Consider the following 22,774-nt stretch of genomic DNA (forward strand, 5'->3'; position numbering starts at 1 on the left):
AAGAGCAAACCGCAAACATTTGATAGCAGCCTTTTAAGTCTTGATGGCATCAGTGTTTGAAATTTAAGCCTTTTTTTTTTTTTTACTTTAATGATACAACTCTGATCTAATCTTGAAGGATTTCCTCAGAAATCTGATCTTTGAATATTTCTATGTCATAAATTTGATTTCAAAAGAATTTACAGTAAACTTGCGGTTTTGTTGTAGGACCATCTTGAATCGGCTGGGGGCTGTTGTGTGTCTGTGTGTGTGTGTGTGGGTCCCTCTTGAGAACCTCTGTCCTGCATAGTGTCAAAATAACGGGGCAGACTGTCAAAGAAATCAAAGAAATCCACTGAATTACTTGGAGACACACGCCTGTGGCTGCAGTGGGTAATTTCTGTCACACTGTGCGTGCGTGTGTGTGTGTGTGTGTGTGTGTGTGTGTGTGTGTGTGTGTGTGTGTGTGTGAAGGGGGTGGGTGGGGGGACGGGTGACGGGTTTGCCGTGCAGCAAGTCCCGTGAAAACCTCCCAGAAAGACAGATTTGACTGCAACTTGTTGAAGTCTCTGTAATCTCCCCCGGAGCGGAATAGATCGCACCGGCACTGGGAAGCCCCCGTGTCTCTCCCCGGGGGTTTAACTGTTGGTGGTGACAACCCACTGCGAGCTGCGTCTTGGACGGTGCCTCAAATAAAGCTCCGCCGGTACCACACTTTCTTTTTTCTTTTTTTTCCTTTTTTTTTTTTTTTTTTACACTTTTCACACATTCTGGTCAGTGAACTCTGGAGCAAAGCGCGTATTTTTTTTTTCCAATTTTCTTTTGCAGAAGCTGTTGTCAAGTCGCTACAGATCAGTGAATAAATAAGACTCGCTCAAGTTTGCTGGACAATACTGAAAACCGCCGGCTGGACCGAGTTAAGTGTGTTTACGTGCAGACACACTCGCTTCACCTTTAAGATAAGATGAGGAAAAACTTGGAGCAGTGACATCTACAGAAGCTGTCCGCTGGTGCCCTTTGAATGTAACCAGTCTGTGTTTCGTTTGTTTGCACTGGACGCGCGTAAATGAAGGACTCTGCTGCCGGGATTCCCTGACTGATGCTGTACTGCGCTTTTATCAAAGAAATATAGGAAGAAAAATCATCAAACGAGCTGGTAAGTTTAACAATCTTTACCTTTTTTCTCTAATCTTTCCACGGGTCCGTGCTTGTTTGTTACCATTACGCACGGACCTGGGGCGCAGAAGAGATTAGATTATACTCCAAGTCGAGATGAAGCCAAGAGTGAGGGATAATCTTTCTACTGGCAAAAAGAAAGATACGGTCATCATAGGTAAAAAAAAAAAAAAAGAAAGAAAGATCAAACCCTGAGAATCTTGAAATAATCCCATACACAAAAGACGCCGTAGAGCCTGATAAGGTCACATCAATAGCACTATTTTTGTGACACCGTGAGAGATGAAGATGTCACCCAGTATAGGCTACGATAAGGTCACTACAAGCTGTTGAGCTCCAAATATACAATGTATGAGTCCCTATGGGGGAATAACAAGAGCTTTGCACGGGTTTGAGGATGTTAGAACATGAAAGATATGAGGAAAAAATTAAGACCAAATTCATAAAACGTGCATGAGAGCCCAGTGTGCCAAACTGATTTTCCAGGGTGAGGAAACAGATGGAGAATGATAGCTTCAAAACAAGGACATTATATGATTGGAAGCTGGAAAAAACCCACCCATCTCTGCTCATCCAGGCCATATATTGCAGCTTCATAATATCTGCCCCTTAGCCATACCTGTTACCTAAAATATAACTGACTGTGATGACATATTATTTTTTGTGAAAATCATGGTTACAGCAACTTTTTTCTGACTTGTCTTGTTACATTTGTTTAGACCTGTGACATAACAGTTTAAGGTTTAGGCTGACAGCAGGTGAGCATTTAAAAAATGTGATTAAATTTGTTTTAATTTCAAAATAAGTCTTAAATAATCTGCTGCTGTAGGCAAGGTGCTTCAGAGAGAAGCCACTAGTCGACTGACCGTGACACTGACATTATATTGAAGTAGTTTACGTCCAACCCAGCACAGCTATGGTATATGCAACTGAATTCATTAAACAAATGTAGAGCAGGGGAGTGGAGTTACATGTGATATTGGTTATATGTTTGTGGGACACATTAAAAAAACATTTATGTTGTGGTGGTTTGATATTATGCTGAATGAGGAACTATGCAAAGGATTTTAATGTCATCCTTGTCTTCTAATTGGCTGTTTATGCACAAGAACTACAACAATCCTCATAATATATAATAACCCTCTCTGTGTGATCATTTCTACTCTGAAGAAGAAATAAAAATGTGCCGATAACATGAGAAGATGCTTCTTCTGACATTAGTAGCTGCTGGCAGGAGGAGAGGTGAGCAGTCCAAGCATTAAGTCCATTTCAAGCTGGAAGAAAATAGACCTGTCCTCTGTGCTCTCAAGCTTTTCAGAAACCTACCTCGGGCACTCGTCGCATAGAGAGTGGTGCATTTTTGCTTTAAGTATATCTGACTGATGTGAGAGATACTCAGCGAAATGAAAGAGAATCACTATTACGGTGCTCTGATGAAAAGTGTTTCTAAGCACACAATGTCCCTCCATGTGTTGTTTCCTCTCTCGCTTTCACACTGACCCCCCTTTTTGTCCCCCATCCTCTCACACTTAAGCAGACCTGCTACACACACACACACTCAGAGATGCTCGCACGCACACACACACATGCCCATGCACACACACACATGCACTTTAACTATCAGGGCGTGACTGAAGATAGAGAACTGAATCGACAACCCATTAAAATGACAGAACCTCCTATTTATACCATGCCATCCCTACTCTCTACTTAATAATGAAAATGGTGATAAAAACTAGAAACAAGTAATATTGGATTATAATATTATTGAATGTATCATTTTCTTACACAATGATGGAGGAGTATTCTCCTCTTATCTAGGGGCATGAGAGACAGTATATCACAAAGAGTATTCATTTGTAGCTCATTAGGCAAAGTGTAAAATTCTGGTTTAATAATTAATGTAGGAACAGGCAATTAATGCCTGACGATTTCAAGAGTGTACCACATGTGCATAGAAGAACAGCTCTCTTAAGCCACCATGTAAGCTAGTACTCACTTACCCAGAGTTATTCTCATTCAGGGACAAGTGATGCTGAGAGTCAGGGGTATATAAGACTGAAATATCAAAACAATATCTTCATTTTTATACAACTACAAATGCATAACCTACTGACAGCCAGTCATCCTGACTGTTTGCTAAGGCTCTTCCACAAACAACAATATGTAAACAGTTATATAAAGAGTTTGGGTGGTGGAGTCTTTTTTAACCTAAAATACAAGAGCAAATGTGTAAAGACTGGATTAAACAGTGTGTTTCTTTGCTCCAACATCAGATGCAAATGTTAGCATCTAGTTAGCAATGCTAACAAGCTTACTTTCTACAGTTGTGAAGCTGGATTTATAGTAAATGCTAAGAATTATGTCCAAGGCCAAGGAGTATTTATTATTTGTGAGGTTATGATTAAAAAAGAGAGAATGCTTAACTAGAGGTTATACTACTTTTAGCCGCTGTGTCCTGCTCTTCTGGGTTTTGGGGAAGTTGACACTGCTGCTGCCTCAGCCAAACTCATCTGAGATAGTGTTTAAATTGCCAACCTAATTAGTTACATCCTAAAAGCCTTTTTTCAATGTTCAACTTTTGTACATTTTTCCAAATTATCATACAACACTTCAGGTGAAGATGCTGAATTTTTGCCTGGGCCATGCAGCTAACTTCAGTCAGTTGGCACAGTGTCGTATGCAGACATCCAGTGCATATCTGAGACCTCGTCACTGGGTTCTCTAATCAAAATGTGCCAGTTTGAAACAAAAAAGTCAACCATCTCATGGAGCTAACATTAGCTTAATTAGCTAGCTAGCTAAAGTTAATAAAATCTTCTAGCACCAGTGGTTATTTCAGATGGCAAAATGCATTACAAAATTCTAAGTCTGCTTTTGTCCACTTTTCCCTTAAATCAAGAGCCAGCTGTTTCAAAAATTACAAAGATATTCAAATAGTTAATCTGCCGCTGTTATTAATGTAAACTGCATCATGCGAGAACAGAAAGCTTGACATGTAGCTCACGGGGGACAAGGCTTAGCAAACTATCCTGATGTACATCATAGATATAACGCTCAACATAGAGGCTCCTGATGAGACACATACAGTACAGCAGCGCACATTCCTCACAGCTCTTTCATTGTAATTCACTGGCAGTACCACAGATGTGTATATCACTCACTGTGTAATGCATTGCATGTTTGCACCAGTCTGGCAATGCATGACAATAGTTAAATGTATCTCAAGACCTGGAGGTAACTGAGTTGCAGGGCTGAGCTGAAACCGAGAAAACAAGAAGCAGATGTATGTAGGACAGTTGAGTTACAGCTTTGTTCCACAATTTTAGCATTTGTTACTACTTAACGTAAACCGTGTCGCTCCAAAATCCCTCTTTTATTACAAGACATAATACAGCAAACACACAAAAACACTTGAGGCAATTTATCTGTGTGTTCTTCATTGCATTGTTTGTCCTGCAGACTGAGTCCACTGTTTAATATACCGTGAAGCACGTGAGTTAGCTGAGTAGCAGAATTACAGCTGAGCAGATGGCAGGGCAGCGTCTGTGAAGAAGACTTTACCATTCAGCTGTAAAAACACCCTGTGTGAATACATGTCTTTGCCACAACTCTTTGTAGTATCAGAGAAAGCTATAATCATGTGGTGATTGCTTCACTACCACAGAAATGTCAATATTAGAATAATGACCAGGAGATACTGGAAGTGCGATGAAGAAGATGAGATGAACACTGACACCATACTCATTAATTGGCCCGAAGACTGACATGAGTGAGACCTAACTACTGTCAGCCAAACAGGATTTCCAAGTGAGAAGCAGTCAGACAGTGTGACAGCAGGTCTCAGAACAGCATTACTTATTATTCATACTACTGCTATAACTGAAACTGATGTGTTAATATGCCACAGCAGAAATAAAACACAAGGCGAACAGATAAACGTGGCAAGTCATAGTGTCTTCGAATAAGAGCAAGATCAAGTAAACAAGCCAACGTAAAGTAAACATGCAAAGTTAGTAAGATGGAGCATCAAAGGCTGAAACTGAACCGTACTGGAAGACCAAACAGGGGAAATAAACATCATATCATAACAGCAATTCATCACCATGTGATAGAGCGGAGAGCATCCAGAACAGGCACAATCAGACAACCAACAACAAGCCAGAGACACACCAGAGGTCTGATGTGATCTGCAAAAAAAACCTAAGGATCTAATGAACCAATAACAGCAGTGCAAATGAAAAAGTTGCTGATATCAGGCTTTCACTCTGACTTCCTACCATAAAGCAGAACAGTATTGATCATAAAAATCTAACACAAGTGGAACAGGACTGCTATTGACCAATAATCTACTTCTTTCTCTGAGCTGGACATGTGTGTCACAAACACCAGTAGAGCTCAGATTGCAGTGTGGAAAAAAAATCTGCAAATTTAGACCTAAAAACCAAGACTTGAAGACCGAACGCACGGATCTGAGAACTGCATGGAGCAATTAAAGGATAGCCAGTGCATCCTGTTAAGCATTCATCAACAATTCAAGACATCTATTAATCAAGCCTCAAAACCAATCATTCGTCAAGGGCAATATATACCCAACTGCTGTTCTGCAAAGAGTATCATGAAAATATGAGTGTAGCCACTATCAGCCGCCACCTCTACATGGGCAAATTTAAACTGTGTGCCAAGAATGATCAAAAGATCTGCTCATTTCCCAACCCTACCGGGATTCATGGCAACAATATTGGGAATGGAAATATGCAGATGGTAGTGTCAGAGTATTGGCTGGTGTCTGAGTTATCCAAGAGAAGCTGCTGATATCAAGATACAGATTCCCTTCATAATGGGAGATTCATACAAGTCGAGCTCTAACCCTCAAGCCCGGGAATGCAAGCGACAACAATCAAGCTTTCCTACAGATTTGTAGTGTAGGCGCTCTGCAAAGGAAGAGTGCCTCTTCTAATGTCAGAAGAAATCATTACCATTATATGAAATACATTAGATTTATTACGATTTACAAGGCGTAGCATGAGCAGCACGTTGGCAGAGCTTCTTCAGTGCTCCATTTGTGTCAACGCACAGTATTGATTGTGTGTCACCTGCATTTTGACAATGCTCAGAGCCCAAAACACAATCACGGCAGTTACACAGAACGGAAGAAAATACTTCAAATTAAAGTGTAAAAATATACTACAAGTAAAACACAAGCCATAAGTTTCCCCCATGTAGACAGCTGAATCGATCACAACAGGAGTGTATGTGAAACAGACCTCTGAAAGATGTGGCTGAAATGCTTTCTGTGTAGACACAACATCAGGGGAAAACACAACACAGAAAAAAGGCCACGTATTGAATTTGTGAAACATCATGTGATAATTCCACTGAGGAGATAATGAGATTAGATACCTAGGTATCTGTTGGATTGACCATAGCAGATGATTGATAGAGCTGTCACGTCATATGTTCACTTCACAGTAATTAATCAGAGCATCGCGTCGCAGTGTTGGGGAGAAAAGAAAATGGGTGAAGAAAAAAAAAAAAAAAAAGGTTGAGAAAAACAGCCCAATCAGCCACAATCCGGTGCTGAGGTGTTAAAAGAAAACTCGCCGTTGCAGACTGAAATTATCTTGATAATAACACACATTTTACCCAACAGAGTCTGCATCGTTATATCATCATTAAAGTTCTTAAAGGGCTGATGAGCCGGACTTGTATCATCAATGGCTGTGATTTCCCCTTTTCGGCAAGTTTAGAAATCAAAGACCGCTGGCAAGAAAAGTGCAGTTGTAAGAACTTATGCAGAAACGTCAAACTCCCAGGCCTCAACACTACACAACAAATTTCCTTTACGTCTGTACCCCTAACGTTTACATTCATCTTTGACTCAATTTGACACAATAACACAGCTGGTTCTATATACCAGAGGAACATTGACACAAATGCACATGTTGCTTTTTACGCACAGTAGTTCAACCTCCCCAGTCTCCAATTCATAGTATACTTCGCTTATGACATCAAATCCTCCTGTCACTCTTTGTGCTGCTGAGTTTTCCTCTTTACACTGGAATTAAAGGAATCCAGAAAATTGAGACTGTATCAGTGGTAATCCCATTGGATTTACAGCCAGGATTATTCACAAGGGATTGGACTCAGTGTGAGAAAGCAGTTTTTCACCCACAATGCAAAATTCCTCTGACATTCATTCTTTCTCTCTCTCTCTCTCTCTCTCTCTCTCTCTCTCTCTCCCTTTCTTCATCATCAATTTTTTATGCCATTTTTTCAGCAGAGAGTGCAATCCATGTGTTGTTTCTATTCAGGATGATTTAACCCTTTTGTTTTTTCTATCCGATTTTTGTTGCATTTCACGCCGTACCCCTCTGCCTCTGACTAATCTACAGTCAGTCTGCCCATATAATTAGCGCTGAATCTAAAGAATGGGCCCTCCAGATGAATACCGTAATTATAAATCATGACAACGTGTCACTCTCCGCTGAGATGACAGCAGGGATCAGCAGAATCCATACATAAACCTGTACTCCCCACTCTCACGGCAGTAGCTCTGCCACTCAGGCCATTAGCGGTCAATATTTCAAGATTGAAAGATGCTTGTTTCCATTACCTGAAGGCAACTGAGGGGGGTAGCGCTATCACATTGACCAAGACACTGTAATTTGTTGACTGAGAGTGAGAGAAATGTCGGAGAAGGGGAAAATACCACAACACTACAGTGTGTGTGTACTGTAGCACAGTCTGTCTACTGTATGAGGCAGAGTGGAAAAGATCAAACATTATTAGAGTTTTTGATCTAAATTTTCATTTAAAGGAGACAGGTTAAGAAAATGTTTGAAAAAATTATTGAAAATTATAGAACATTATTATTATTGAAAACATTTTAGTTCCAGCACTAATAACTCTTGTGCTATCTTACAGATTTTCATTAAGTATTAGTAAGTGTTTTGTCTGTGCTGCCGCAGTTGGTGAAGAAAAATGTTTTTTTTTGTAGGATAATGCTTACTTATATATTATGAAATATAGCAATGCTGTAACATAAGCAGACATAGATTTTGAATTTGTTATCGCGCACTGACACATAGACTAAACTAGAGAAGAACCACTCGTACAAACAGATTCATTCTTAAGTGGCACGTACGAGTGATTTAAGTAATTTCCTTGCATTCACCAATAAGACGTCTTTTAGTGTTTAACTTAGTGTTACTGTAGTGACTCCCTGCGACCTGCTGGGTAAATCATTCCCTCTTTATGTCTGTCACAGGATAGTGCCGCTCTGATGACACATCATTAACAGCTGTACTATTAATATCTGGTAGTTAAACTGACATGAAGCATAAGGACATGAAACTTCACGGTGTGAAAGTGGAAACTTTTTTGTGAATGAAACTTCCCCACAAACTGATAGCAAAAATCAATTATGCGAATGATCCAGTCTCATGAACGCACAGCTCCTCGTGAATAGGTGGCTCTTATTGGCCGAAGCGAGCAATTCATGATTCATGGAGCAAATTTGGTGAATCTTTGAACACTCCTAAACCTCACAGGAAAAAAAAGGGACAGATTTAGGGTAAGAATACAAAAAGGTTCCTGCATAAGGCCCAATGTATGTGAAGCACATGGCACTGATGACCTTCTGATATCAGTAAACATTGGCTTAATTCTTAATCTGACCGCGCTTACTTTATACGAAAACGCAGAAGTGTATGTTCTTGGCACAAACCGTACAATGTGATTAGTTCCTGTGCACTATAGCAGTGCATGCAACACAAGATCTAATCAGCCCACAGTGAGCGTGTCTGCTGAGACCACTCTGCGCTGATGTAGCTGGAGAACAATCTCTTATCAGCTCAGATCTTCCTCAGAACACGCACAGTGCTGCAGGGCTCACTTTCCACACTTACAAATAGCGACATGAATCTTAATGTTTCATTTCACTGCCATGTCGATGACACCCAACTATTCCTCCGGTTAACACCCGCTGCCACTACCGGGTTTAAAATCAGAAGTCAGAAAGGAGAATTATGAAATGCTGTTTTTGTTTTTTATTTGAAGAGTGTGTGTATGCATGTGTTTTTACATGTGTTGCCGCTCAGTTTCAAGCCTGTTTTCATGCTGGGTGTGGGCAGAGGTGTGCTTTGCTGTACCTGTAACCACACCCAGCAGTGATGTCACAGACTCTTGGAGCACACCTGTACATCACTGCAGCGAGGTGAGAAATTAAACCACAGGAGGTCAGCAAAAACAAGATGTTCATGAAGGTGGAGCACATGCAATTATAGCCCTTTTAAACAAGTGACTGCGCTACACTACAAATGTTGGCAGTTGCAAAACAGGTACAGTGTTTGAGCAACAAAACAGGCTTATAATGTCAAATGAAGCTGTAATGATGATGGAGAACCTGAATCCATTTCTCTCCACTTTCATCCTGCGTCAGTGAGGTTCAAAGGAGGTTTAAAGGCTGTCTAACTAAATGGCTTTCTCCTGAATGATGGTGTTTAACTGTGCACACTGGTGTGTTTAAAGATGTAGTGCAGGTAAGGCTGAATGGAGTGGGTGGAGTGGGTTTTTTGAAATTTGTTAGGATTTTTGTCTCTCTCTCTCTCTCTCTCTCTCTGTTTTAATTAATTTAATTAATAATTAGCATATTTAGCATATAAAGATTCAAAGATTCCAGCATCTTTTCTAGAGTTAGATTCAAGCCAACACTTTGAACACAGAGTTGTTAGCGCCTCACTGTCATTTTTGAGAGTAGTTCAGTGTGTTAATTGACAGGCCCATCTTTCTGTCAGAAACTGGATTCTTATTTTGTTCAACACTTCTTCCAAATTTAAAGTCAAGATGTCAGAGTTTCTGGTCTTTTTAACTAACAAATTGGACTTGAATATATTTTCTCAGGGTTCTGCAATGCTATACAGATCCATCTTGCTTACTGTAATTGACAATAAAATCAATTCACCATCGCCATGAAAGTCACAACTTTTATTGCCTTTTTTAAACTGGTTAAAGAAACAACAAAAGTAAACTTTTTACCTCAACTTATAATAAGCCAGATTATACTTTTTTTCATGAAATCAACTAAGCAAGTTAACTCTTTTCCCATGAAAATAGTTGATTTGAATCTATTTTCATGTTGAAAAGAAGTTTATTTCTATAGCAGGTTTTAAACACAAGGTCATTTCAAAGAGCCCAGAAGACATTTAAAATCACAATCAAGAGCAAGATCATAATAATTAATTTAGTCCATCATACATCTTTAAGCCCTTTTAAACCATGTCTCTAAACTGACTTTTATATGAAAGATCCTCTAATATTGCTATTTACATTTCTGAATTCTTCAAGTTCAGTTTTGGTGTTTATATAGCAAACAGGAAGCAACTGTTAACTAATGACCTTCTGATGTCAGGAAATGTTGGCTTGACACTTAGTTTTAATCGTTTGACAAGTGTTAACCATCATGTCTACTGTACACAAAAACACACAGGCTTGTGTTCTTGGCACAAAACAATGTGATAAGGTCTTGTGCACAAGATCTAATCAGCCCAGTGAACATCTCTGCTGAGACCAATCTGTGCTGGTGAAGAAGGAAAAAAAGAATTCTGAGAAATGTTTTCTTAAAAAAAAAAAAAAAAAAAAAAAAAATCTGCTTGGCTTTTTTCTAAATTAACCAGATTATTATCTCAGAATTCTGAGAAATGTTTTCTTTAAAAAGATTTTCTCAAGTGAATACATTACACTTACATAGATATGGCCTTCAAACTGATTTTATGGTCGGAAGGTCTGTAATGACAACTGTTGCAACCAAGCTCACCTGAAACTAACTACATCCCCTTTTAAGAGGAAAGTGAAAAGTCATGAAGAGCACTACCCTACTGTTCGCCTGTGGAAACAGTTGTATTGCATCCTCTGTGGCTTTGAAGGGAGTGTTTATTAAATCTGAGAAAATACCTCCTCAAGATGTCCTCGGGTTTTTTGGTCTAAGAGAAATTTATAAGAGAAAAGCAGCATTTTCAGACAGGGGGTGTGAAATTTGAAAGTGCAAGGCAGGGTAGGTGTAACCAAAACATGCTGGCTGTCGTGTTATGGGAAATGTAGGATGATAATTTTTGTAGTTGTACTAATATGTTTAAAAAAGAATCTGTCTGTGACAAGTCCTCAAACCTCATGCAATACTGAAACACTGGAGTACCACCTTAAACCTTAATCTGTTGAGAGGGGATCTTTTTTTTATTATGAGGAACTGCAGGTTCTAACACATCTGAACTGGCTTTAATATTCAGCTGTGCTTTCTTTAATATTTCTTTGCTTCCCCCGATATGTTCATTTTTATTCCCTATCTTAAGCACTGTACACTTATCTTTAGTCATGTGCTACCGTCATTACTGATCTCAATGTTTGTATCATAACTCTGTGTCAATACAAACTGAGCCTCTAATAGGGTTTCAGGTTATCCTCTTCAGCGCTCTCCTCAAACATCCGTTGTTGTCTCCCGGATGCATCATTGTTTTCCAACCTCTGCCCCTTCGCTTTTATGACTCATACACACACTCAAACACACAGGATAAAGATAAAAGCGCTCCTGTTTGTCACCAAACATTGATATGAATGCTAACAGCAGGGCTTCCTCACTTAATATATCAAATTTTGTTTTATTGATGTTGTTGGTCATAACTACATTCTCCTCAGTCTTTCCATCATGGCATGGCATCCACAGCACACTCTTTTCTCCGCTGTGTTTGACAAAATTTTTGGTGGTTTAGATTTTTATAATTTTATTTCAGTCACTGGCTAAAAGACTAGGTCACCGTTTTTTGTTTTTATCGCCGCGCAATAATTCGGCCAGGGATTCAGGGATGGTAACTTTGTTTAATGTTCCTGACACTTACACCACATTTAATCCACAAAAACAACAGGTCAGAGAAAGTAAGTGACAGTGAGAGGAAGAGGCACACAGAGACTGCACGAGAGGGGAAGCTTATTTTATGTAGTGTAAGTGTACAGTATGTAAATGTGTAATTCTGTGGCTCAGCAGTGATGCACATGAAACTACAATCTTACATGAGTGACAGCAGTCTCATTTGCGGGGTTGAATATGGGTTGAATGTGCTATCTACTGTAAGAAAGAGGTGTTAAATGAACAGTATCTATTTTGTCCATTAGATTTTTTTTTTTTTTGACAAATTCTAATGCAGCACAATTATGGCAGTAGGACAGAGCTTGTATTTCACATCTTTAAGGTAATAATATATATTATATAATAATTTAATATATTTACACTCAATTGTTTCCTCTCTGCCATTCCTGGATTCAAATGACATACACGTGTACAAGGGATTTGCAGGAAACTCAACAAAATTTTGAAAACAAAACTTGGTGAATGCATTAATGGGACGTAATTTGTTTGCATGTGCATATGTCATATAAAAATCACTGGGTTAAAAATGTATCCAGCGGGGATCAAAACCACCCAAGACAAGGGGCAGTTTTGATCCAGTAACCCAACAGTAATATTTAAATAACACAGACTCACAACTTGGTATGTATGTAGTGTTCCAGCTGGTCCCAGGCATTATGAAGAGAAAGCATATTTGTATTTACAAAGAACACAAGTTGCTCGTCTTCTGTTCTGTTCTGTTCTGTTAATGTAGCTGCTCAAAACACATTTGCCCACAGTGTGTTTGCTGTAAGAGACAGACTTGACAGTGTGAAGACTCAGCAGACACATCAGATCACACAGGGATATTCTGAAGTCTGTCTCCACTCAGCATCTCTGACGTCCCTCAGGACGGCCTGTTCTCAACAGTCTTCAGTCTGTGTCTTCAAATAAAAATGCTTCAGTAGCTGTCTACAATATAGCGTTTTTACGTATGACAAACACGCTTGTGATTGCGATGAACAACACGTGAAGGGATTTATTTGAAGTGGTATATTTCATGCCATTTGGAATGGATAATAACTTCAGTTGTGTAAACAGGATTAATGGGGGGAGCTCTCGCGATTTGAGTTGCATTTCTTGTATATATCTTGCAATAACTAGCACTAGCTAGATTAAGAATTTCAAGTCATTGGGAAAAAATGTGGAAGCAAAGTTGTGAAACACTTCTCAGTAAGTAATTATTTCAAGTTTAATACAAAGTTTTATTATGTAAACGAGTGGTAGTCTGTGCAGCTACTGTAACTAGCCGGGAAGTTCAGTGTTCTTCATGGCTGTGATTAATCGCAGCTTGTGTGCTACTGCAATGAAATGGTGAATTTAAGGTATAATTACCAGGGTAAGTTATAATCTACTTGTGATTTTTCAATTTAGGATAGAAAGCTTTGTTTGGAGGGAATTTGGTTTGTGAAAGGGGAGGTTTCATCTATTTGGGGGTGGAAGTTGGATAATTTTATGTGGGAAATGGCAGCAATGTTCAACAAATAGTTCATTTCTTTAAAAAAAAAAGAATTTCTTGGGTTTCCAGGTTTGGAAAGAAATTGAACAGATTGGTTGATTTTGCGTGAACTTCTGTGATCCTGCAAAAGACAACCTAGAATTTATCTTCTGTTTTGTTAAAACATATTTAGCACTAACAATGTTCTAATCACCAGCTCTTCTATCATCACCCCAGATTTAAACCAGATCCCCAAGTGTCCTGTCCCTTTCTCTCTGTCTCCTCTCTCCTCCGAACACACATTGCACATATAGCCGGCTGTGACGGATAATCTCTGCATCAGCTCATCGTAGGCCCACTCTCGATAAAGGGCCTCTCAGGTGTCCTAGATTTACACTGGATCTGTTCCACTTTCTGAGGGTCATGTACATACGGTGAGTGTGAGGAGTGTAGTGTAAAAAAAAAAAACATCAGTGGGAAGGTTGTCTCTACAGTGGGAGGCTTTGGTTTGTTGTTAAAGTTGTTGGAAGCTGCATTTGAACTCATTTGAACATCCTGCTATGTAACCTGTTGTAACTGTAATACATTTCTCAAACCCTCTCTCTTCTTAAACTCTCTTTTTCATTAGCAGAGAAATCGTCATTTTCCTGCTAAGAGGCTAAATTATCTGTTCCCTTCCTATCGGCGTATAGAAGAGCTGAGATCATCCTTTTCAGGCTCTATAATGAGTCTTGAGGTTTGAACAGACCACTGTCACTGGTTAGCTTCACTGCCGTACACCCTCTCTGCAGTCAATTTGTTAGCACGCGTATCACCATAAATCAACACGAACCCGTGAAGCCCCTTCACTGTCCTGCTGTGCCAGTTCCTGTGAGGATTAATTGTTTGGTATTTTACGTTCGTCTCTCCTTGCATTTATGTGTGTGTGTGTGTGTGTGTGTGTGTGTGTGTGTGTAGGCGGATGGTTGGAGCCTGGTGAAAATGGTGCATGTACTGTATGTGTGATTGTACATGTGCGAGCTCCTGCACACTTGCAGCCTACACAGCCTGAGAGAAACACCTACGCTCCCCGCTCCCAGCGAACAGCGGAGATATGATAAACCCTTGAGCCCTCGAGAAATAATGTGATTCTGTTTGCTATTTCCTGAACTGCAGCATGACATGCCAGCATGTTACACTTCATATAGTACATGCCAGTCATTCATGAAATGCATTTCCATTATTCCGCATGGCTGTGCTGCTCTTTCTGTTGGGGAATCTGACTTTATAGGCATGGCCTCAGTCTCCCTGCTGTCTGTGTTGATTGTATACACTTTAACTTTTAGGCTGAAGTCATGTTGACTGTTCAAACATTCCTACCAATCTATATTTTATAGTTTCATTTCCTGAACATGATGCAGCCAACCAATGTATAATTCATTATTTGTATGGCACTAAGCAAACTAGATTGTAAAAAGGCATTTTTTTTTTATTGCTAAATCAAACAACAGCATCCTGGCAGCAAAATAAGCCAAAGTCATTGGGAGAGTAAGCTTGGCTATGAGACTACCGAAGACAACTCAGATGAGCATTTCAACATATTTGTAAACTCAGACCTTCTGGACTGTGGCAGGAACAGGACAACGCTCACAGACTTTAGTATAAAAATCAACCTTAAACAATTCAAACAAGTGAGGTGGAGAAGAGTCCCCAGTGGAAATCACACACTTGTTTCAAGCTGAATTGATTACAAAACGGCTCACAGCATGATTCTGTGTAAAGCTTCAACTCAACACATCCCCAAGACTCCTGCTTTATCCAAACATTCTTCCATTTACCCCATCATCAATCCCCAGCCTCTCTCTCTCTCACCATTGATGTAAACTTCAACTGCCCCCCTATGCTCCACACCCCACCACCATCCACTCTCTCTCACACACACACACACACACACACACACACACACACACACACACACACACACACACACACATGATCCTTGCTCACCTACCGTATAGCGCACGCTTGAGTAAACACCAGACATTAGCTGACAGCGGAGGTAGCGGTGGCTCTGCCTCCTCTGAGCTAAATCAGTTAGCCTATCTCCAGTGGGGCCATGCGGTGTTTGCAGGCCTGCTGGGTTCAGAGGGTATTACTGTACTGTACTGTACTGTACTGTTCCACCCGGACCAACAAACAGGCCACTGCACACTCTGCAGCATCTGCTTGGATTTGACCCAAGCCTGAAAAGGAATAACTTGGATTTGTAGTGAATGGGGTGTGATGCAAAGGAGCCGACTGGACAGGCCTGTGATACTGCACATACTTTTCCTTGTCAAACCCACAAGTTCACACTTTTTATGTCTTGTGCATGTTTTTATTGTGATCTTGCTTTGTTGTACCCCCATTTTCCCTCCTTGTTTTTAAACTCACATCCCACCTCACTGGGCTGAGCCACAACTTTCTGTATTAGATCTTCAATTTCAAAGCCAGATGTAGACACTAATATATTTCACACAAACAATTTAGGCAAGGCCTGTTCTTGACTGAAAATCTTTTCCTCTCATCCATCCATTCATTATGAAGCTCATTATCTCATTGTGCTCTAAACCAGACCCTTAGGAGATAAGCCTTGTCCTTGACTTGTGTGATGTGGAAACAGATAAGCTGTTCAGCCATCTATCAAAGATGATACTGTACATACGTGTGTGTGCGTGTGTGTGTGTGTGTGTCCACCTATTAACATATTACAGTGGACAAGGGGGCAGGTCCATGTCAGTCCTCTTACTTTACTTACTGTGTAGTGCATTCAGTATCTACATAACTGAGCTGTATTACCAGACACCCAGTCTGCTTATCAGTCTCTTCTGCACTGATGCAATGAAGTGTGACTGTAAAGGAGTCATGCTGTGTCATGTTTCACCCATCAGCTGCCTGTCATACGTCTGCATGTGCTGTTTTGTTTGAGATCTTTTTCGTCTTTGCATTTACAGTATATGCAAAACAAAAATGTTCCATACCCAGAGCAATGTATTAAAGGGCACTCCAGCCATCACTATGCCGTCATCAGGGTTGTCTCAGTTTTGGCTTAAAACTTGCACTACAACCTAGGCATTTGATCGGTGTCGGCATTTAGGAGGCAGGGAGGGTCTAATGAAATGATGGTATGAAGTTGCAGTATGGGAAATGTAGGATCTGGGATTTGGGGGCGTGACTCTTACAAGGAATTTAAACTCAGTATTTATTTTTTTTTACCTCTTTTTTGTGTCTTATCTTGATTTAACTACAAGACTAAATTGCTGGAGTACTTTACTTTTTGGAGTACTGGAGTAACTTCTGCCTGGTGTTCAGGAAAGTACAGAATGTCAAAATCAAACTGTCTTGAGATCAATGTGATTAGCTGACTTAAAGTCTTTGGTTACAAGAAGTACTATATTTGATTGTAACAGTTTTTCCCCTTTTTGCTTTTTGTTTGTTTTTTGATCTTTTGGCCAGATCGTCCACCCCTAGTATATAGTGTAAATAAGACACTGCAAACATGATGGCTCTTCCACTTTTTAAACAGGCAGTTGAACAAGTTTTCCAATCCCTGATAACAAACCTCTTTTGCTTTTAAATTCTTGTACATGAGGAGAACAAGGCGTTTGACTTGGTTACAGAACTGTACAGCAATGATGCCTGTAGTTTAGGAAACAACAGTGGATATTCACGACTAACCAATGACACTAACACAAGCTAAAAGAGCTATTCCCGTTTTGCAGTATCATTATAATTCATAAAAGCTGCAGTGCAGATCAGTAGGGGTCAGTGAGACCAGCTTTGCACGTGTTTGCCTGGGTGGGTATGATCAGTACTCCATGCCCTTTTCTTCGCTGTTAAACAGTATGAACAGGTCAGCGATGGAGGGCAGCCAGTAATCGACTACCCTTTCAGCCAGGTGAATGTCATGGCACAGGCTCATATCAGAGCAGGACAAAGCACGGGCAAAAACCTATGCTTGTATATTGTAGGATGCGAGGTAACTCTCAATAAATGGTTCCTGTAACTAAATTTTAAGATCTTATGTTCTGTTGGTTCGTATTACGTAGGGAACAGCAGGTCACCTCAGTCCCGGGTTTACATTTTAACTTGTTGACCAGCTGGTAAAACGTCTACAGTCCTCTGAGCCTAGTGGTATAATTGTATATATATATATATATATATTACAATACATATACTTTTTTAATCCTTCTGTTCAAACAGTTCATCATTGATGGGAACTAAGTTGTTTAAAATTTGCTATTTGTTAACTTCTACTTTCATAAACAAGCCATATCCCCTACAGTATATCTTCTATTACTGAGTATGCTCATTCATTTCGACAACAAAAACTTTTTTTTATAGTAAAGCTTTAACTCATTGAATGAAATGTATTTTTTCCATGAAGGGAGCAAAGGGGGAGTTTTCCTTCAGTGATTCCCGGACATCATCACCACTGGGAACACGCATATGCATATAAAGAACACACAAAGATCCAAACCAATCAGTACTCAGTTTGGTTTATTAAAATGTCCGTGCTCACCTGAGAGTCTGCAAAAGAATGTGCTCCACAGACAACCTGCTATTTAAGACGCCTATTTCCTGTCATAGCCGAAGCACAATAATTCCCCTCAAGAGCCCAGCTGCCAGTCAACACTTCAGTTAATGGAGGTGATTTGCAGAGTTGTATCAGGAACAAACATGCACTCAGAAATCAGTCTTGACGCTTGTAATGTGCCGGTAGAAGGATGTGTTAAGTGTGGGGAAAAAAAAAAGCAAACATTTTTAATTACTGCAGCACACATCGTTGTTTGTTTCTCGGCAGCTTTGCTCCTTTGTATTCCAACATCACTTCATCGCTTGTTGATGTGTGAAATGCAAAATATTCCCAAGAAAATAATTAACAAGTAGACAAACCCCGCTCCAATAACAAAATCTTGTTAATTCCTGTCCCTAATCCCTCTTGTTCACACCTCAGTCACTTAAGCATGCCATGCTAAAAGTTTCATTTGATAAAAATGTTCAAAAACTAAAACATTTTCCATTTGCCACAAGGTTGATTAGGGCATCGTTTCTGTCAGGTTCCTGCCAGTTTTGATACAACAACAAGCGGTTTTCAGCCGCCATAACGTCGCATTTTAGGTACAATGAAGCCATTAAATGTGAAAGTTACTGCATGTTTTCCTCTGAATTATGAGTAGTCCGCATTCATGCTACTGCTTTTAAATAATAAATTAAAGCAAACCATATCTATGATAAGCTGGAGGGGGGGTGACTTCTGTGGTGATTAGCAGTCATTTGAGGTCCTCATCCCCACTGGGATATAATATCCACATTTCAGTTCCTATCTGTTTTATTGTAGTTGAAAGTAAGTCAGCTTTGTTACTCTTACCTGGAGGCAACATGGTCAGTTTCTCTTTGTACCACTGTGCTCCACTTTCCAAGCAGCATTAACAGTGAAGCAAGTGTCATACAGCAAGTTTATAATGTATGTCACAAGAGTAAAAGTTTATCTGGGGCCTCAGTAAGGAAAGAAAGTTGCAGTTGTTAATGATATTTGCTTTGAAACATCATTAAAATTGGTCTTTTTTTTTTTTGAATATTTAATATAAATCCAAAAAAACATCCTGAGGCAGTCAGACAGAGGTGGGCAACATCTGAGCCTATTGTGCATTTTTAGCGATTTTTTATTTTTTGGAGGAGACATTTTTATGTTACCTAAAAGATAGGAAATGACATACAACCAAACTGGTTTCAAGCCAGTGATGTTGCAATTACATGGTCAGCAACTTAACCACTATGGGACCCAGGACGCCCTAAATTTATAAAAATTTTTAGCAAAGCATTGTCATTGGAAAATAATTTAGATGCTACAATGAACTGCCAGCAGATAGTTCTGAATTATTAGGTGCTATGGCAGAAAATATTAATTCATGCTACAATAATCTGAAAGAATATTATCAATATAAATTGATAAGAATTTACATTGGATTCCTCAGTAAACCACCCGCGTTGTGAATAGTTTCATATAGTGTTTAAAAGCGAAGCAAACTGGTCTTAACTTTGATAAAGTGTCTTTATATTTGCCTGACTTACAACAAATGGAATAAATCAACACAATGACAGAAGGTGTGTGGGCGGAAAGTCCATGTATTAAGTCGCAATGCTCCATATACAGGTCCAGGTTGAGTTTACAGGTTGTTCATGTGCATTTATGGCTCCTAATGTGCGTGCTTTGTCATGTAGGTGGTTTGTGTGTGTGTGTGTATGCATATGCAGAATATGGGGGAGGGGGAAAGACGAATATAACTAATCTTCCTCCTATTCTTCTCTCTCATTTTGTCCCTCGCAGGATGAAACTGCTGCAGAGGAAGCTGCGTGAACGTCAGACAAAAACCTTCTTATCTGTGAGAACGCTGCAACTGAAAGTTCATCTGACAGACAACGCTGCGAAGAGGAAAAGCTAACACACAAGCATTTAACACTGGGAACCTGAGGAAAAAAAGCTTTGCTGATCATGGCACTTTAGTGCAAATTTCTATATGCCTGCCAAAACCACATGGATATCCAACAATTATCTCCAAGCAGCCTGGATGACTAGAATATTCCCTCATCTGGTTTTGATGTCAATCATGTAACTGTAATGTTCTGGCTTTCCAATATCATCAAAGACACGAGACACGGCCAAGTTTCAATAGAAACCTCAATTTAGAAGGCTTCACGTGGACTTCAGAATAGATAAGACAGACAACAAGCAAACCTGTGTATCTGTCGTCATCATCTTCCTACATGCAGCTCCCCGCTTAGCGTTATTGAAAAGGAGGAGCCTGTTAAAGCATTTGATAGATAGGAACGCTCGGTCTGAAGGTGTTGTTGCCGGCTGGCTGCTGGTTGGAGATGAGATAAGAGCACTGGGAAGAGACACAAGAAGTGGCTGTTTGACGGGAGCCGAATACAAATTAGGATTTGTCTCTCCTGCAGCTACACCAGTGAGGCGAATCAATACCAGAGAAGCAAAATGGACAAATTAGTCGGCTTCAATTATAGGAGGATCAGTCGTGAACTGTGAATTGTTTGCTAAAAGTTGATTTAACATCACATTGTAATACACAGGATGGGGAAATATAGGGAAATGTTGTCTTAGTTACTGAAAGGAGAAACCTTCAGTGCTTCTTCTATAGCCGAAACCAACAGTGGCACGCCAGAGTCCGGCCCTCTACAGTGCCATGCCTGAACTGATCTGTGAATGGTTTTCGATTATAATGATGACGCTGAGCTAAACCTTCCAGAAATAAGGTTTTAAAAGGAGCCGGGGCGAGATGGATAATAACTCACTGGACTACTTCACTGGCAACTTCACAGAGATCCCTAACACCACTACCGCTCCACCATGGAGCGAAGCCACGCTCCTCGGCCTGCAGGTCTCCCTGTCTGCGCTGTTAGCTATCGTCACCTTGACTACCGTGCTCTCCAACGCCTTCGTCATCGCCACAATCTTTCTGACCAGGAAGCTCCACACGCCCGCCAACTTCCTGATCGGCTCACTGGCCGTCACAGACCTGCTGGTTTCTATTTTAGTCATGCCAATTAGCATCGTCTACACCGTCAGCAAGACCTGGTCGCTGGGGCAGATTGTCTGTGACATCTGGCTGTCGTCTGATATCACCTTCTGCACGGCCTCCATCTTGCACCTTTGTGTGATCGCGCTGGACCGATACTGGGCCATCACAGACGCTCTAGAGTACTCAAAACGCCGCACCATGCGCCGGGCGGGGATCATGGTCGGCGTGGTGTGGGTGATCTCGATATCGATTTCCATCCCTCCACTTTTCTGGCGGCAGGCCAAAGCCCACGAGGAGCTGACAGAGTGCATGGTGAATACAGATCAGATCTCTTATACCCTATACTCCACCTTTGGCGCCTTCTACGTTCCCACAGTGCTTCTCATCATCCTCTACGGACGGATCTATGTTGCTGCTCGCTCCCGCATCCTTAAGACACCGTCGTCTTCGGGGAAACGTTTCACTACGGCACAGCTCATCCAGACCTCTGCAGGCTCCTCTCTCTGTTCCCTTAATTCCGCCTCCAACCAGGAAGCACACCTACACTCTGGTGGAGTAGGAGGAGGAGGAGGAGGAGGAGGAGGATCGCCTCTGTTCATGAACAGTGTGAAAGTGAAGCTGGCAGACAGCGTGCTGGAAAGGAAACGTCTGTGTGCAGCCCGGGAGAGGAAGGCGACCAAGACTTTGGGCATCATCCTGGGCGCGTTCATCATCTGCTGGCTCCCATTCTTTGTCGGCACGCTCGTCATGGCCATATGTAAAGAGTGCTGGTTCGATCCAGTGCTTTTTGACATATTTACCTGGCTGGGATACCTGAACTCCCTCATCAATCCTGTAATCTACACCGTGTTCAACGACGAGTTCAAACAGGCTTTCCAAAAACTCATCAAATTCAGACGGTGCTCCTGAAAAACCTCGCAGTGGATTAAAACTGACATCTCTAGGGAGGCAGGGAGTGAAAGAGACAAAGAATAAGATAATGGATAATAAAGATAGTGAAAGTACTCTACACTTAATTGTCTCATCTTGTAAACATATGCTAAGTGTGATATGTTTCTGTTTTCTTTTTTTACATCAAACAGCTCTGTGCCATAGCTCTTAAGATACCTACAGTATACCCATCCTATAGACTTCTGCATGCATGCTTTAAAAGATAAAAATCTTTACCCCCAATGATTATGGCTCTCATCTTCAAAAGATAAATAAAGGGGACTTTAAATCTCTTACATTTCACAGGGACACTGCAGATGTTTCTTGAACAAAAGCAAAGATTTAAAACAAACAAAGACTGGTGTATTTGTATAGAAAAGGTAAACTCAAAACGTCTGGATTCGATCCAGCGGAAATGAAAAGCCATGATATATGTGTCGTCTAAATCTCCGTGTCATACTGTATGCTGCTGCTCCCATATAATGTTTCTGTGGTACAGTAAAGACTAAAATCCTCCAGAGATTCTGCAAAAATGTCTCCATATGTGCAATTATAGTTGAAAGCAGTGTGTGTGTGTGTGTGTGTGTGTGTGTGTGTGTGTGTGTGTGTGTGTGTGTTTATGTGTGTATGTGTTTGTGTGTGTTTGTGTGTGTGTGTGTTACCTTACTGTAATATGTGCATGTTTGAGGAGGGGAGGATTGTCAAGTGTTTGACATTTACTGTATCCATGCTATTCTCCACCGACGCTTGTCT

At 40.5% G+C, this 22,774-nt stretch overlaps 1 protein-coding gene across 1 annotated transcript; it reads left to right on the forward strand.

Annotated features, from left to right (window-relative positions):
* Window positions 1-547: 547 nt before the first annotated feature.
* htr1d (5-hydroxytryptamine (serotonin) receptor 1D, G protein-coupled) lies at window positions 548-22,543 on the forward strand. The gene is made up of 2 exons (XM_023411477.2): window positions 548-1,135; window positions 19,882-22,543. The coding sequence occupies exon 2, from the start codon at window positions 20,849-20,851 to the stop codon at window positions 21,998-22,000; it is 1,152 nt and encodes a 383-aa protein (XP_023267245.1). The 5' UTR covers window positions 548-1,135; window positions 19,882-20,848; the 3' UTR covers window positions 22,001-22,543.
* The last annotated feature ends 231 nt before the right edge of the window (window positions 22,544-22,774 follow it).

The sequence above is a fragment of the Seriola lalandi genome, unplaced genomic scaffold (genome assembly GCF_002814215.2).
Source record: "Seriola lalandi dorsalis isolate HSWRI2012SDOR001 ecotype SW California unplaced genomic scaffold, Sedor1 jcf7180002054469, whole genome shotgun sequence".
Taxonomy (NCBI): domain Eukaryota; kingdom Metazoa; phylum Chordata; class Actinopteri; order Carangiformes; family Carangidae; genus Seriola; species Seriola lalandi.